Source organism: Dinoponera quadriceps, unplaced genomic scaffold (assembly GCF_001313825.1).
Source record: "Dinoponera quadriceps isolate SergipeBrazil2010 unplaced genomic scaffold, ASM131382v1 scaffold113, whole genome shotgun sequence".
In the NCBI taxonomy this organism is placed as follows: domain Eukaryota; kingdom Metazoa; phylum Arthropoda; class Insecta; order Hymenoptera; family Formicidae; genus Dinoponera; species Dinoponera quadriceps.
Window position 1 is genome coordinate 1179165 of NW_014554899.1, and position 18143 is coordinate 1197307.

The window sequence follows — 18143 nt, forward strand, 5'->3', positions numbered from 1 at the left end:
CAAGTGCACACTACTAGAGAAACGATCGTGACGTCGGATTTTTCTGTATTTTCAGCATTTTGACGTATCGATTACAGAACTTTAACCATTCTACTTATTTAATTATTCTACTTTTTTTTTAAATGCCTACAAATTAAAATCTTGATATCGGAAGCCATTTTCGTGCCTGTGATAGATGTAAATAGCGCTAACTTTGATTTCAATCTCAGCTTCGTCGTGGTCAAATTTTTTCTAATTTTGCATATGTGTAGATCGTGTTGCAATTAATATTATAGTTTCAAAGGCTCGGGGAAACTGGTTACTTTTTTTCAACTTCTCCGTGAAAGAAAGCGAAAAAACTCACGTGAAAATCGAAAATATCCGGTTCTCTAAAAACTATAATTAATATCCTGTTAACATTTGGAAAGATTTCAACGAAAATCAATTTACGGATCAACTATCTCAAACGAGCATCGTTCTCAATCACGTCGTTCGGGTCGAGTTTCCCCTCGCGAAGCGCACTCGTGTGAGATGGAAACGACGTTAGCCGACGCGACCGGGTCGCCGAATTGCTCCGGTCGTGACGAAATTCGAAGGGTAAAGGAAAATTTCACGCTCACCTTGGTGATGAGGTCCTTGGCGCGGCTCTCGAAGAGGTGCTCGAGCTTCTGCGTGTCGACCGCGACGGGCGTCAACTCGTCCCAGATCATCTTGTGTTTGTCGAGCCGCGCGAGAATGTTGGGGTCGTCCCGCACCTCCTTCCAGAACAGCTTCACCGTCTTCTTGCTTTTCTTGGCGATCAACGACGGCGGGCTCTTGGGCACGCAGCTGCTGCTGCCGCCGATCTCGTTGGTGATCAACGGCGGCCTCAACGACTTCAGGCTGACGCCGAACGGCTGCGGCAGCGGCGGGCCCTGAGGAAGCGGCGGCGGCAGTCTCGCGCCCAACGGCGGCGGCGGGGGTGCCTTCGCGTCCCCGCACGAAGGCGCCATCGGCGGCGGCGGCGGCGGCACGCCGTTCGCGACGTTCGCCGAACCCAGCACGTCGATCTCATCCTCGGAGTTCAGGTCGGTGAAGTCGAGGTCGCAGAGCGCGAGCGGCCGCTTCAGCTTCTTTACCAGCTCCTCCCAGTGCAGCTCGTTCTCGGACTTCTTCGTCTCCTGCAGTTTCGGCAGGTTGTCGCCGGTCGGCGACTTCAACACGTCCGCCTTCGACTTGGACTTCGCCAGGCCCTCCTTCGCCTTCGAGATCAGCCCGCTGATGTCGCCTATCCTGTGTGCGACAGACGCCGGGTCGTAAGATTGCGGTGCGGTCGTCGGTTTCGCTGATTAAAGAAATGAGGCCACCACAAAGGTGGCCCCTTTCTACGACTTTTTAACGAAGCACGGAGTCGCGAGGAATGGAGGGAACTTGTCGGCTGGCTTGGGGAAGATCACGATGCCACGGTAAAAAGCATTTGGTACTCGTGTTAAAATCGACTCTTGTTTCGGCGTTACATTCTTAACATGCCTATAGGTGTGTTAATTTAACGTATTGTGTTTATGTTGTCTCAACATTTTATGTTGTGTCGATATTCAAAACGTGTATAGGTGTGAAAATCATATACTTTAGCGTCGATTAACGTATTAATGTCATGTTCATTTTTTACATAACATTTGCGTTACTTTTTAACACATTCACTTTGTGTTAAATTAACGCCCAAATTTGAGTGGACTATTTGGGACATGTTAAATGCAATATGTGAACTAAGCGAAATACGGGGGAATTATGGAAAAAAATTCTCGCGAGCTTGTGTACTTTCGTTAGACGCCTCTTGATTCCGCAATTCTTCCCCGTTATCTTGCGAGATCAAATTATTGGGTCGTTCGATAAGTTTATACGGAGTTCTTCGAAAAACTCCCAGCCGATAGTCAGGCACGAACTTTATTTGTCTCATTACTTTTTTCTTCTCGATAACCTGCCACCAAGGAAAATCATCAATATCTATTGAATAAAGTAACGCTATAAAAAAAGCTATAAAAAAATATCAACCTTGAAGCCTTCGAGAAATCCGAAACGAAATTATCGAACGATCCGGACAATTCAGCAATTTTCCCCACTAAGCAGCAGGATCGAATCAATTTAACGATTTTTCCTATTCACATTTCGCCGCGAGATTGAGTTAATTTGCCGATGTTGCTCTTCCCCGTGCTCCTCGTGTACATTTCTCTCGGTTTACACGCGAACGGAGAGCAGGCGAATCAATCGAGCGCGATTGATTCGCAGCAGCCGGCACGAGGGCTGCGCCTTTGCCGAAATTACCTGGAAACTTTCTCCTCCACGGGGCTGCTCGGTATAAGATTCTGCGCCGCCAACTTCTGCGTGAGATCCTTGACGGTGCCTTCCCTCTTAGGCTGCAGCAACACTCGACGATCCTCGTCTTCGTCGGTGTGATTACTCTCGCCGTACTCGACACCTTCGTTGGGACTTTTGCCGTACCACGGCTTCATCTCCTCCGAGTCGAGCTTGTTCGCGGCATTCATCAAGGGCGTCAAGTCTTTCCTGCTGTTCGTTCTGGACAACTTGTTTGAGGGAGAATCAGCGTTCCTCTCGTAAGAGGTGCCGTTCGTGTATCGCAGACTGTTCGACGCAAACTGACCTTTAATGCCGGAGAAAACAGAAAGCGCTTACTTCAATGACACGCGTATCGCGCGCAACGCGACGACGTATCTCCCGATGCGCGCGAGGAAGCTCCCGTCCGGCGACACGTCGGATTTCATTCCGACCCGGAAATTACACAAATCCGCTCTCTCGGGAGGGAACGTTTTACCCGGAGGTCGAGAACGCGCGACGCAATGCGCGCCCACCGCGAACTCGGCTTCGCGTTTTACGGCGCGTCTCGCAAATAAATCAGTGGATCACGGAATTAAACGGCCGCGGAGAATATCTCCGCGTTACCGGAGACGGATAACCGGGGAGCTTCGATAAAACGTAGCGGCGATTAAGCGGTCTGCGGGTACTCACTTTCCTGATCGTCGGTGTGACCGATCGAAGCCCTCATATTTGCGGTAGCCTCTTGTTGCTCTCTAATGAAGCTCCTCTGTCTCTCCGCGCGCTCTCGTCGCCGTCTCAGCGCCGGTGTCACGCCAACGTCCACTGGAACACGCAGTGCAGCCTCCGTTCAAACGAATCTCGAGCGTGCGACTCAACGCGCCGTTTCAGATGTAAATTGACCGTGTCGACTGCTGCGAACTATTCGAGCGCAACTTGTCGAGATACACGACGCGAGCGAAACTTTCCTCCCGCCGGCGGCCGCCGGCCGAAACTTGCGGGCGTGATCTCCCATCGCGGTGGGACAGACGTACGTGTCACGATCGACTTTCCGTCGTGAAAAACATCACGCCGTGGCGATGTGCATTCCTCGCGAGGGGAAAATAAATCGCGAGTTATTCCACGATGCGCCAGGTCGGGCCACCCTCGTACACGCGACACCCTCGGAGATCTAATGGAACATTTATGCTGACCGCGTGCCGCGTCGGCAATGAAACGCGCCAGGGAACTGAAAACCGCGAGGTCTCGGTGGGCGATTCGGCCCGATGCGGGGGAATCGTGCTCCGTGGGCGTCCAAGTTCGTATTCATCATGCAGTAGAATCGCTAACGAATCAATTTACGACGCACGCTAGTCGAGGTTGCCCGAAGAATCCCGAAAATTGATCTCCCAATGAATTCGACTTATGCAAGCGACTCCGAGCGGCGCGGGTATCGTCGCGGATTCATTCGGCGGATCGATCGAAAAGAAACGTTGCGAAAAATGCATCGGACGAATAACGAGCTGGAGAGAACGCGACACGCGATTCACCCTCGTGAAGCGTGAATAAAAAAAAAGAAGAAGAGAAAGAAAGGAAGAAGGAGAAGTGGCATAAGAGGCGTCGTTAAAACGTTAAGAGCAGGTGTCGAGATATCGCGTCACGCTTCTCGCGATTTGCGATACAAATTCGTCAGGCGAGGACCAAGCGGGAAGGAGATAATTACCTTTATTCTCCTTGTAACTGCCATTAAGCTGCACCTCACCCAGATGACCCTGGGAACTCTGAGAGCTACTCGATTCGTCGTCGTCGTCTGGCAGACTCGAGTTCAAGGTGCTGTTGAGCGAGCTCACGCCCAGAGTATGATTCAACCGTGGACTCAGCCGCGCACTTAGAGACATCGAAAGGGGCGAGGTGCCCGTCGAGTGCCTCCGAGACTTTCGTCGCTCGTGGGAATCCACCAGGGACTTCCGGTTCCGCAAGGTCTTCCTGTGAAGTCAACGGGAAATATCGTTTTCGTCGAATCGGAATCTCCCCTCCTCAAATATGTACACCGAACGTCCCCCTCCGTTCGTTCCCGATTCTATTCATTCCTCGGAGAATACACGACATTCTTTTATCAACCGACCCGTCGACGCGCAATTTCTCTCTCGGACCAGAGACGATTCTCGATGAATTTTCCAAAAACGCGCGATTCCCGAAACAGAGAACAACGGACGGCTTTTAATATCTACACTGAGAGAAAAATACTTGGTACTTCTGATTATAATTGCATAATGAGAATTTTACAACCGGCAGAACCATTTTCATAGCAAATATTACTATGGTGTTACTATAATGTCAATGATAATAATATTACACGCATATTGCTATTACACTGAGAAAAAAACATTATTTACATATTATTACAGCATTATTATACATATTATTTTCTATTTTCTTTTATTTTTGTATTTTATACTATTTTCCCTACGTTCTATACACTTTCTTTTACATATATTATCTTTCCCTCTCCCCGTATCTTAAAAGCATCGTACCAAAGGGACATTTCCCGTAAATAGATAAATAAATAAATAAGTAGACAAATATTTCCTCTCACTTGTTGTCGGACCAACGGGAAGAGGGCGCCGAAATAAGCTGTAATTTTCGCGACATTGACCGATATTTTCTCCCTCAGTGTACATTACAAAAGCGAGTGTTCTCCCGCTGACGGCGTTCTCACCTGATATTGTCGTCCAGTTGGCGGATAGGCGAGCCCCTGTCGCCGTCTTCGTGATGCAGCACCGCCTCGTAGATCTGAAACTGCCTGAGCAGGTCGAGATCCGTGCCCTGCTTCGACATGTACCTCTGGATAACGCCCTCCATGCCCTGCTCCTCGAGGCAGTCCACCTGATCGTAGTAGGTGTCCTGATCGGGGATGCCGTTCAGGCACTTGTTAACCAACGTGGTCGCGTAGATGAGCAACTCGGTGTCAGCGGCGTCGTAATCCTTCAGGAGCTTCATCACGTTAATCCACGGTATCATGCCGCGGGCGGTATCCACCGCTCTCACGGCACGGACCAGCAGCAGACTGTTTGTTTCCACGTATTCCACGAACACGAGCAGCAGCTTCAGCGCCGTCTTCACCACCAGCCGAAAACGGCTGGCAATTAACGTATACAGCCATTCCACCGTCTGCCCGTGTTCCATCACACCGTTCATGCCGTCAACGTACAGCATCACCTGGCCGAGTGCTGCATGAATGCAAACGAGTCGCGAGATTAAACGCGGCGGGCGAAATAGTTCCGGACAATCGCGCGCGCAAAAGAGAGACAAGCCTTTGCCCGTTGTTCGTAAATGCACCCTCTCCCTTTCTCTCACCTCCCTTCCTCTCTCGCCCACGGATTATTTCCGTCGCCGGCCGAGCAACACGAACGCTCAAAACGCGCTCGAAATATATATGCAAAAAAACCATGCACGGCGCGGAACATTTAAATAACCGCTGAATTCTTTTCGAGACGTTAGGGGAGTGGAGGTTTGCGAGTGAAAAATAGCATTGGAAACTGTAATCTACATTCAAACCGCTTGTTTCCGCGTACTTGACGAGACGTGAGCTCTCTCTCTCTCTCTCTCTCTCTCTTTCTCTTCGCGAGAATATCGCATATTTTTATACTTCCCGCGCTGATCGATGTCGCTTCCGGGGACTCTTCGGGCCTCACCGCCGACCCGCGCGACAGCCGTTTATTTATCTCGCTCTTTAATCCTCGCGCTGCAGCGCCACGTTATTATTATTTTTTTCCCCCTCGTGACTCGAATACAAACAAAAATGATGGCAACGATACTACCGATATATAGATGCGCAACGAAAAATCGCGTCATCACCTTCGCGTTGCAACGTATATCCGAACGACGCGGACGCCCATCAATCTCTGGCCCGATCCGGAACGCGACGTTGCCTATTTTTTATCTTTCTCCCCCCCCCTCTCCCTCTCTTTTTCTCTCTTTGTGTTCTCTTTTTGTTCTAGCCCCGTGCCGCTTGGTTGTTTACCAAACTGATTTCTCGCACGTTCGCGAACCGCGGACGCGCATCAGCGCGGTGGGCCGAACTGAAATTTAACGTACAAATTCCGCCGATCGCGGTCGTAGGTTCACTAGGGTTTTATCCCGCCATAGAATTACGCCGAAAAACATGCCCGCGCTCGCACGTTGCCGCTTAAAGCTCGTATGTCCCGGTGAGAGAGCTCGGCTCTCTCGTCGTGCCCTAAATAAATTACGGCGCGCTCGGCGTGTAAAACGCGCGAAAAACACGGGAGAAAACGGTCCGCGGGAACTCGCGAATAAGAGTCTTCCCGACCGAAATCAATTAGGAACGATGGAAAAGAAGAAAGGAAAACCGAGAGCAACAAGCGGAATTCGCGTTCTTTTTATCGAGTAATTATCGAGACGAAAAAAGCTCGGAAACGATGAGCGCGCGCGAGCGAGCGAGATTCGCAGCGTCACTCACGCAATGCGTGAGTCAATTGAGCACGTCGCGCTAACGAAATCGCAAATGAAGCGAGCCAATTACGCGAGTGTTTGCCGAATTAAATCTATGACGGAGGCGTAGGCCGACTGTCCCGTATTCGCGCGATTCCGTCGATATCGATCTGCTTCGCGAGCAGCGCGCGTAACTTTAATCGTCGAATGACAAGGTTCATACGGGTCGGATTCGACCCGTACACTGTTAAATCAATGTTATGTTAATTTTATTTACCTTTAACACACATACTTTTAGTTTATTTTATTTACCATCGAAATATCTTCGGACTTTTCGTGAGAATGGAAAATGCCTGGTCGAAAATATTAATTGAAGAGACCGCGAATGCTTCTACACAAACCATGTTACTTTTATATTAACTGTCCACCGCCAAAGTTGGAGATACACGTTGAAATAAAATCCTACGTAATTACGAGGGATGTATGTTCGAATTGGAAGGTATTATCGCGAAGTACCTCCAAATTCGAGGTACACATTTCGAAATGTCCCTTGTAATTCCGCAGGGCCTTTGATTTCAACGTGTACTTCCAACGTTCGCGATATATGGTAACAGTGTAAAAGCGTTTTATAGTTTTTTCCCGACGAATTTTTTCGACCAGGCGCATTTTATTCTGACGAAAAGTTCGGAAATATTTAAAAGTAAATAAAATATATATATAAAATATGCAAATCTCGGGAATATAACGCTTCACAACGCGCGTGCGCGGAAGCATTGGAACATGGATCCAGTCGCGTCCGACTCAATCTTGTTATCCGAGAGTCAACAACGTTTGTTCTCCGTCGAATTGAAGTTGCGCAAATCTCGACGTCGATTGAAAATCCCTGACTTTTATTGTTCCTGTTATCGCTTGTAATTATTATTGTTGTTATTATTTGGGCTGTCGGTGCTCGAGCGTTAAATCCGGTTGCTTAACCTGCGCAAAAACTTGTAGCGGCATTGTGCGATCGAACGAACGGCGCTTTAATCTCGACGAAAACGCAACTATACATATATACATATGTGTGTGTGTATATAAATATATATATATACATATATGTATATGCTCCGGTTTACCGTTATAATATCATCAAAATTCCGATGTTCACGCAATCCGGCGCGCCGTATCAGCGACGCATTCGTGCCGGCAATGACAATGATCGTAAAGCGATTTAAGCACGTTCCACCGACGAACGTTAATCCAGCCGTTATCATTACACGGGCCATAAGTTATGACGCGGAATCTAATTAGGAGGCCTGGATATAGATCGCATCACGCGTAATCATTGAGTATCGAACGTGCGCTGCGCCATTATATTACCGTGTTACAGTGGGACATAATCTCCGAATGGATCGCAAAACGTGGCGCACACGCGTTTCACGTGCCGGTGCTGTTTGCGTGCGGGTCGCGCAAACCGCACGAAGAATCCAATCGCGATTGTCCGCAATGAGAGAGAAGCCTGCGCCATCCGCAAATAGATTAGTTTTAACGACTTCTCCGATAGAAAAACCGCAAATACGATAACGCAATTATTTAAACAGGAAAGGATAAATTGGCCAATGAGACCTACTCGCGACTGGCCGGATACGTAGAGGAGAAGATAATATTATGGCCCTCTCGCATTTTGCACACTAATTTTTTAATAATCAATATTTTAAATCGAAAGCTTAACGATTACATTCGTTCAAGTGTTGCTCAATCAATTCTACGCTTAAAGTTCGGAAATATTGATTATTCCGTTATTTATAAAATTATGCCAAGCTGAATGCACGACGAGGAAGCGGTCGATTATCGGCAAACACGAGAATGTTTTGGAATCGCTCATTTCTAATTCTCCGTTGCTCCGTTTCTCGGCTCGGTTTCTCACTGGTTGAAACTCGCGGGCATAACGGGGACGCGTTACAGGATCACGAGGTGGCATTATCGCGCTCAAGCCGACACGGTGATGGTTTACGGAACGTTGCTAGAGCGCATCTCGAGCCGCGACGTTGCACTTGTAAGACGCGCTCGCGATCAAAGGGCGCTATTCATAATTCGCGACGCATCGCGGTTTGATGAGTGGTAGTCGCACGCCACCGTGGGCCTCCGCGTGTCGACGGTTTCGCAAACACTTAACACTTGGCGTCACCTCCGGCTCTCTCACTCTCTTTCTCCCTCTCTTCCTCTCTCTCTCTCTCTCCGATGATAACATCGTCGTCCTCGTCGTTGTCGTCATGCGCGTCCTTCTCGGAACGACGAGGAGCGGTGGTTGATGCCCCTCGCTCGTTAAACGTCGGCTGCATTACGCCCGGTATTATCTTATCGTTACCTGCGCGAGATTGCGGCGAATGAGAGAGAGAGAGAGGGAGAGCGCGTGACATCGTCGTCCCGGCGCGTCCCACCACCGCGAAATCCCGGCGTGCATGTGCACGCGGCAAGGTCGCGTCGTTCCCTTACCTCAATTTGCGGGACCGTTTACGATACGACTTTCCCGCTCTCTAATTGGACGCGCCGTCTGTCGCCGTGCTATCGCGGAAGTTATAGAATAATCATCTGTCGCGAGTCCCATCGCGATGAGCCGCCGCGACGGTCATTCTCGAGACATGAAAATTAATCAGCAACTCGCGCGCGCGCGCATGGAATGCGCCTGTTGATCGATGTGCAAATGTTCATACTTGTAGCAACACTTGAAATACATATGTACGCATTTAAATACTTATACATCTCTTTTTATCATCTGCATATCATTTCATTATGTGCGTCTATATTAGACCAACCAGTGCATAGAAACAGCGTTGATGGAAAATAAAAAAATAATGGTATTTCTCTATCGTGTATGTTTGCCTACCTCAACTTCGTTTCAAATTAACGTTTTACTACTTCGGTAGTGAAATAAACGTATAGAATATGTAATTTAGCTTGATAGACACTAAATTTATGAATAGCCTCTTTGGTATGCCGGTGAAAATACGGTACTCTGAGATACAGTGAGAACTACCTTAATAAGAAAATTCAAAACAAATGAATAAATAAACATCCTGTTCGTAATATCATGCGTATATTTGTCTTAGCTTCGCTCACAATTAACATTTATTACTTAGATAGTGGAATAAAGTTACGGGAAAATCTGTTTCGTTAGTAAGTAAGAAACTTGTAGGAACCCTTTAATATCGCTACTGAAAATATCCGGCACTCTACGGACCAACTATCTTAATCCACGAGAAGTCTTTCGGTGGACCGATCTGATTCTCACGCCCGACCCTCGGAAGATTTTCCCGATTTTCGCGGAGATATTATCGGCGAGATCGTTCGCCGGTCTTACGCTCTCGCGCACGAGAGAGAGAGAGAGAGATTCGAGTTCGATTTTAGGTAAGTGATGGTTTCGCCGGTAATAGTATGAGGGAAATAGTTTGTGCGCAAGGAAAGGATGCAGACGCTCTCTCTATCGAGCGGTGGCATTAGGGAAGGAAGAGGGGGAGGGGGGGGGGGGGGCACTTTNGGGGGGGGGGGGGGTGCACTTTACCCTTCGATTTTACGACGACGAGCGAATAGAGTACTCACCTCGTAATATGTAATTTTGGTAGTTCTGGTCGGCCTCGCTGCTGACTTTGATGAGACAGGCGAGCCCGTCATTTTGCACGAACTCGTGCACCAGGTCCTTGTCCTCCTGGAAAATTGGTATTCGCGATAAGCCGACCTGATTATAACGCAACGCGGCGACAAAGTTAATCCGCGCCGACGTGCTAAACAGAGGTACATTTTGCGAAAGTGCTTCTCACGCTCCGCGAAGAGCCGGATGATGCGTTCGCTATCGCCAGACGCGCTTCTTAATTCTATCAGAGCGGCGGGCTTTTAGCACGCGACTTGGAGAATTACCGTGCTCCCCGAACGTTTGCCTCACGTGTGTTATTAAGAAATAATCAACCGTTATGACTACAAAATCGGAATCCTTATTTCTCAAACGAAAATAGACAGCAGCTTCGCAGCTACTTTCCATTACGTTCGCTCATACTTCGGAAATCAACATCTATCGTGCCTCAGACAGTTTCAATTGCGAAACTTTCAATTGGGACGCCTTCAAACGCATTTCCTGACTTTTCCAGACGCTCTCGAGCCGGCAGAAATGAGCGACGAGAACATGCGGAAGAACGAACGCGCCTGCTGATATCCGATCCTGACGGCGACGTCACGACGAAGCGTGATTTACCTTTACATTACCACCTAAGCTCGACTCCCCTACCGCGCGAGAGTCGGGGTTAAATGGAATTAGTTATGCCGCTCCGGGCGCGAAGTCGCGGGCATAATGGAAAATCTACGAAGTTTGATTAAACCCCCACGTTTCCAGGGCGCCGCGACGCCGGCGCCGTGGCTCGCTCGCTCGCGAGATCTCGTCGGACTTCTCCGGTTCGCGCGCGCTTCACTTCGGGATTCTCCCAGGATATTCCCCTCCGTCCCTCTCTCTCTCTTTCTTTCGCTCTCCATCTCTCTCACACTCCTTCGCGTCTCGTCCTGTCTAGTCCCGAAGCGACGGAAGTTTACACGGGACTTAGGTGCGACGCAGACTCGATTAGCCGGGCGGATTAAGAAGCGAAATTGGACTCGTACCGACGCCGGCACACCTCCTCCTCGGTGCCGACAGGGTAAAATCTCTACACTGGTCGGCGATGCGCAGGCAGCGGGACAAAGAACACGACGAAGGGAGGACACGTCCGCGGGACCTACGCGGAACCTCGTGAAAGTAATTATGGGGACACGTTTGCGCGACACGAAACCGGACGCACCGCGGACGTGCGAACGTACGTCTGATTCGGTAAACTCGATTAGTTCCTTAAGGATTGAGGGTGGCGAGGGAGAGCGTAGTGCGGATATGCGACAAGGATGCGAGAGAGAGAGAGAGAGAGAAACGTGTCGAACGTGGTGAAGGCGCTGAAACGTGCAACGCTGATAATCAGGGAGAGGAATGGGTTCGTTAAACGCCGATTTAATTAACTCGACGCTTCCGATCATTTCCATCTTCTTTCGTGAAACTACACAAAGAGAAAAATAGTATTATTAGGTTGGTGCGTATGAAATGTCGCATTCTCTTTACATGCGGACGTTTTCCTCCCTGTTTTCGTTATACTTTTGTATTTGGCATAACCTCATTCATACTCGTATTGTCCATTGCCAGAGACTCATTTCAACAAAATAGGTTTTCTCGAAGGTCTTCCCTTTTTTATTTCTTTTGAGTTTATTACCGATATGAATTCTGCCGACATTCGCGTCATTTTCTTATATGAGTACAAACTTGGTAATAGTGCTGCAAAAGCTGCACGCAACATAAACCAAGCGTTTGGGGAGAATACGGTTAACAATCGGAAAGTGCAGCGTTGGTTCGAAAAATTTCGGACTGGCGATTTTTCACTGCAAAATGAGCCGCGCGGAAGACCCAAAACGTCTGTGAATAATGATGACCTGAAGGCTCTAGTGGAAGCGGATCCAGCCGTATCCACGAGGGAACTTGCTATCAGGATGAAAGTTGACCATACAACGATATTGAGACACCAAATTGTACTCCCATCGCTTGTGAATCGGCATGGCCCGCTACTGCTCCATGACAACGCTCGGCCGCACACATCGCACAAAACAATTGCGAAACTGAACGAACTGGAATATGAAGTTTTGCAGCATCCACCATATTCACCGGATCTCTCGCCGACCGATTTTCATTTTTTCAAGCATTTAGAGCTGTTTTTAAGAGGCAAACACCATGAAAATGAAGACAGTCTAAAAAACTCGATATCAGAGTTTATTAATTCTAAAGACCAAAATTTTTTTAAGACAGGCATCTACGCTTTAAAATCTCGTTGGGAGAAGTGTATTGAAGCGAATGGAGCATACTTTGATTGAATAAACAGCTTTTGAAGAAAGATATACAGTTTTATACAATCACTTAAGAATCCGACATTTCATATGCACCAACCTAATATAATTCGATGATAGATATTCTCATACATAAGCAAAAATATTATAATATTCTTAGAAGACTTTTAGTCTTGAATTGAGTGTAAGTGATAATTGCATCAGTATAAATTCAATCAAATTAACTGTGCTGTTCGGGTCTATTCGACCCGAAATCATTTCTATTTTTATATGGTGAGTGAGCGTTCTGGCATTTCATGGCTTTGTTTCATAGCTTAGTTTCACATTAATTTTTTGGAGTTATGGCGAAACAAAGCCATGAAATGCCAGAACGTTCGTTGAAATCACGTAAAACCACCGAAAAATATAAGTAAAAATGATTTCGGGCCAAATAGACCCGAATAGAAGCAGGGTTAGGATTAAAAATCTTCTAAAAGGATTGCATAATATTCTTGTTTACATATAAGAATATTTATTCTTAATTTGAAACTAATTTTTTTCCTGATCTCGATGAAAAGGAAAAACAATGGGCGAACACGGTGGACAAGTCACTTATTATCGCTCGTGAGCGAGTCGAACGAGCGAAGTGAAACACACAAGATGAGTCGGAATACGCTGCTAAATGGATAGTTGCGCGTACCCCCAGTGAGGAAAATGACAGGTGGTGCGGCCCGAACTGCCGACGAGGACGCGTCGTTAGTCGTCATTATCGGAAAACCGCAATTTTTCCCGGCCGAGAAGGAGATAATACCGTTTACGGAAGAAAACCGTTTCCCGCGGTGAAAGCGGGACATACGCGCGTCGGGGTTGAAGGAGAAGAAAGTTGGCCAAAAGTAAAATCGTTATCCGATAATGAGAAGCGCCGGCCACCGACGGTAAATTCGTACTCGCGGCCGGCGCGAATTTAATAACGGAGTTATTTTCGCAGCCGAGTCACGTCAGAGACCGATCAAATGACGAAGGTTGCCGAGTAAAAGGATCTTTGAGAGATCCTGGATTGACACGACACGATCTTTTCGTTCCACGTTCCCCGATAAACACTTGCGCGGGGCAACACCGCCGCCTCGCGCGGTTTAGAAAGTAACGCGAATCACGCGAAGACAATCCCGAATGAGTGCGCGAGCGCCGCGAGAAAAAGTCAGAGACGGTCGCGACCAACACGATGAACACTGCGAACTCGACGCAGCGCGCTTGCGTTATACAGGATATTCCAAACAGAGACAGATTTCGAGAGGGCGTAGAGCATATTGAAATAAAGAAAAAAGTCCTTTACCGTTTTGCAAACAACAGGCTTTCGAGTTATTAATTATTGAAAATTATTCAAAATCCACATTTTGGAGTTATCAATTAAAGAAGCCTCTGCACATGACCGTTTTCGATAATTAATAACTCGAAATTTTGCTATTTACGGTTCACCTCCATCCGTATTGCTCCATCACGAAGTTTATCTCCGTTGGTCTGAAACACCCTGTATGTGCAGAACTTATAGACGCGGGTAATGAGTCGGAACCGCAACGTATTTAATTAAAAGTTTGGCTCCCGCCCGGGTCAGGTTTCTCGAAAGAAAAAATCCAACGGGGAGGGGGGGGAGGAAGGGAGGGAATTACGCGTCTTCGCGGGCGCAGAGAGGGGCAGAAAATGCACTCGCCGGTACCCGCCATGCAAATATTTACTCGTCGAGCGAGTAGTTTCGCGCAAAAATATCCTCCCGACTTGGTTGCGCGCCCCGCTCAACGAACCCCACCACACCGCGCGCGTCCATTCTTTCTCGGCCCCACCCGCGAGCTCGCTATCGTATCGCGAATTGTGAACCCACCTGAAAGATCTGCTTGAGAGAGAAGAGAGCCCGTCGCAGCTCACGGCCTTCGCTGTTCAGCAATTTTTCTGCAACAGACAAGCACAACGCGTAACCATTTATTATAATAATACCGCGCGCATTGTTGCGCGCGTCCAGGGCGTGCGGACGAAGAGGGGGCCCTGTTTTTAGACCATGGTACTTAAAGCGCGCCGTAATGAAGAGACCGAGTTTACCACGGCTCTCTTGGTCTCTTCCACCACCGCCATTACCATCACCGTCACCACCGTCGGTTCTACGCGCGCGCGCTCTCTCTTACTGCTAATTTGATATAAATTGCCGACGGATTATTGAATCGAGCCCTCGGGCGAGACCGAGATCCTCCGTCCCCGCGGAGACTAATTTTAGTATCACCGAGCGAAAACAACGGGATATTAATGGGCTACGGTGTCGACCGTCCGCGGACGAGGGAAAATTTATGGTGTTCGTGACGGGGTAACGAAACGACCTATCCAAAAGTAATCGATGTAATTGGCACGATTTCCGCGGTCCGCAAAGACCGAGTTTTCCCGGCGCGTGTGATTCGTTTCAAGTTCACGAACGATCTGTACACGCAATGAGAAATTGACGAAATAAATATTACACATTAAAAAAAAAATATTCAGTATTTATATTATAATCATTATAATGAAAGAATTCTAGTCGGAAGAATTAGAGTCAGTGATAATCTTACGTGTATGTTGATACTACTTTTGTGGTTAAAACCATAAAAAGGATATAATGAGGCGGAAAATAACGATAATCTCTCTTAATGTACAGAATCTTTCTCGCGTTTCGGAGATTCTTCTCAGGAATTTCGATTAAAATTGACCAGAAATTTTTATTGGAATTTTGATCGAGGATTCTTATAACTCGTTCTCAAAACTTCGGATCCGCGAGTTTAAGTCGCGAGAACGCGCGATTTTTCTCCGCTTTTCAAGCGGGTTCCAATGACTACCTCACTAAAACTTTCATCCTGTAAACACTTTTGTTAACCTCTCCTCGTCCCTTTTTTGTTAACGTTCCCTTTTCGTCGAGCGAGAATCGATACCGCGCAAACGCGTGCGCGCGCACAACGCAACACTGTGAATTCGCTGTGAAATACCCACGGGGATTAATGATTCTATTGAGGAGCGCGTCGTTTGACTCTTCCCTCTATCTGGAGCGGGCTTGTTTATCGGGCAAACATCGGGCGTGCAATTAAACAGAGACTCGTAATTAAGTCTGATCAATTTTGCACGCCGAATTCCCGGTCGGTCGGTGTCTCCAGCGCGCACCGTTTCCGCGTCCTTCTTTCTCGCCAGCCCGGCGCGACCTCCTCTCTCCGATCGTGTGTCCCATGACTCCCCCGTATTACTAATAATTGAATTCCATTTCACCGCCGGCACGGCACGGCAAATTCAATTTGCCGGCCGCGCCGAGATTTCCCGGCGCTGCCGCGGAACTTCGCGGCCGTCAAGTTCGTCAGGTACGGCGAAAAAGGGGAACGAATAGTGGTACGCGTTATCGTGCGATAACGGAGAAACGCAAATACACCGCGAAAATATGTGACGGCAATTCTACCGGGAACAAAGTGGGACCGTGGAGGGACGAAGCGAGACCGAGAGAGAGAGAGAGAGAGAGAAAGAACAAACACGAGTGAGAGAGGGGAAGTCAAACGTGTCAGCGCGATGTATTATACGCGAAATGCAGTTTCCGTCTGCACGAAGATGAGAAGTCGGTGATAAGCGAAATTCATTTATCCCTGCTTTCGTATTTCCGCATGAGCTGCTCACGAACGGGTACATTCGTCTAATAACGCGATATTTGAATTATCTGCATTTTTCACTCGGTCAGCTCTATTTTCGACGGGGTCCTCTATTGTATCTACCCGGTTCAGTTGAACCGTGTGTCCCCCCTCGAGGCCGCTCAGATATGAACGTAATCCTTTATCGCGATCGCACTTCGATTTTTTATGTAACCACGCCTCCTCGCCCGTCCCGGAGTCACGGTTCGCGGCCCGACGAACCCAATTCGCGATTTCTTTCGCGGAAAAGGAGGCCCGGTGCGACCGCATAATCCACGGCTATCACGCGATCTTCAAATGCATAATGCATGCGAGACGAGAGAGAGAGAGAGAGAGAGCGAGAAAAAGAGACGAAGGAGAAGAGGAACGGGAAGAACGAGCAAGAGCGGGAGAAAGAGGGGAGATATGCAAGCAAAGGTAATTAGGAGCTCGCTGCAGGGTACGCGAAGGAGTCGAGGAGAAGGCTGACGGCGAGGAAGAGAGAACGAGCGACGCGTCTCTTCTAAGAATAGCGGTCCCAAGGCCCTGCGGCCCTTGGTCCCTCTGTAATCAGTGACCATATAAGCAAAAGTCCCCGTCTTTCCCCCTCCTTCTCCCACCCTCCCGCCTTACCCTACCACTCTTTTTGCTCCGTCTCTCTGTCCCCACGTTAGTATCTTCTTTTCGCTGTTGAGCAACTTCGCCGCGTAGCCATTGTCGTTAGTGCTCGTGGAGAGCTCCTCTTTAATTTCATTCCCGCTACGATCGCGAGTTTCGCCGTCGAACGGTCGCATCCACGAGCTTTGTTTCACCGTCATCCGCCGGTCCACTGACCCAATTTTTTGGGGATCGTAGAATTGAGCAATTTCATGATAATCTTTATCAAACTTGTTACACCTCACAATTTCCTTAAGAATAAATCAAATAACAAAGAATAAATAACAAATAACATATCTTTGTTCACTGTTTCTACGGTGAGATTCTCCTGCAGAACAGTCGCCGCTATTGCGACAGACTTTTTAACGAAATTTTACTAATTGACAGTTTTATACTTATAAATATGATCTTTTCCCCCTTCCCTGCCCCTTCCAATGACTATTGACTATTTCTCAGTGATAATACACCGATTGAGAAAAAAGAAACTCGCAGGGAGAGGGAGATATTAATCGGAAGTCGCGCAGGGGAATTTAAAATTCGCCGGAATAATCGCTCGTTGATAATCGCCGTTTAATTCAATGCATTTTCGAGCGAACGACCGACGGCGAACGCGGCGATCTATCGCCGCAAGAGTTGCTCGGCGTGTGCGAAATCCGATTCCCCGTGTGGCGTGATACGCGAAAACGTGCTCGCGGCGCGCCCCGCGCGCTTTGCAACGCGTGCGTCCGGCGGGCGCGGAATATTTGTACGATCTGACCAGTTCTCGGGTGAAATAGAATCGCGGAATTCCGCGCGACACACACGCGCACACCGATTCGCGAGCGCGCTGATTCGAGGATAACGGGACGATTAACGACGGGCGATGTATGTAACGCGATAATGGCGAGCGTTTTCGACAAGAGTCCCTCGTTACATACATATCGGCGATATAAGGATCCATTATTTTAACGCTGAGCAAATATCCGTTTATACATAGCGAGCGGAATGAATTAATTTCTCGCGCGCGTTTACCGTCCGTCCGGCTTCATCGTTCAAAGCGAGATTACGCCGTTAACCATGTAATCGCGTGTGATTACCGCTTGTTACACGCCGGCAATAATAACAGCGATATACCGCTTTTTTCCGTTTCGGGAACAGGTTCTTCGAAGAATTCGGCGGGGTGGAGGGGGGACGATTGTTCTCCGTGGTGAATCGGACGATGTAATTATTTGCCGCAAAAAATCCGCCCACTGTCGAAGACGGAGAACT

The 18143-nt window shown here is 48.2% G+C and overlaps 1 protein-coding gene across 2 annotated transcripts in view; it reads right to left on the bottom strand.

The window, feature by feature from the left end:
• LOC106742456 (FH1/FH2 domain-containing protein 3) overlaps positions 1 to 18143 on the bottom strand; it is a 148848-nt gene that overhangs the window by 30615 nt on the left and 100090 nt on the right. For both annotated transcript variants that reach the window (XM_014615388.1, XM_014615389.1), the window contains exons 4-10: positions 14456 to 14523; positions 10300 to 10405; positions 4988 to 5498; positions 3992 to 4254; positions 2983 to 3114; positions 2281 to 2617; positions 600 to 1251 (exon numbers count right to left, since the gene is read on the bottom strand). In XM_014615388.1, the coding sequence (XP_014470874.1) occupies positions 600 to 1251; positions 2281 to 2617; positions 2983 to 3114; positions 3992 to 4254; positions 4988 to 5498; positions 10300 to 10405; positions 14456 to 14523 (2069 nt within the window). The remainder of the gene's footprint in view (positions 1 to 599; positions 1252 to 2280; positions 2618 to 2982; positions 3115 to 3991; positions 4255 to 4987; positions 5499 to 10299; positions 10406 to 14455; positions 14524 to 18143) is intronic.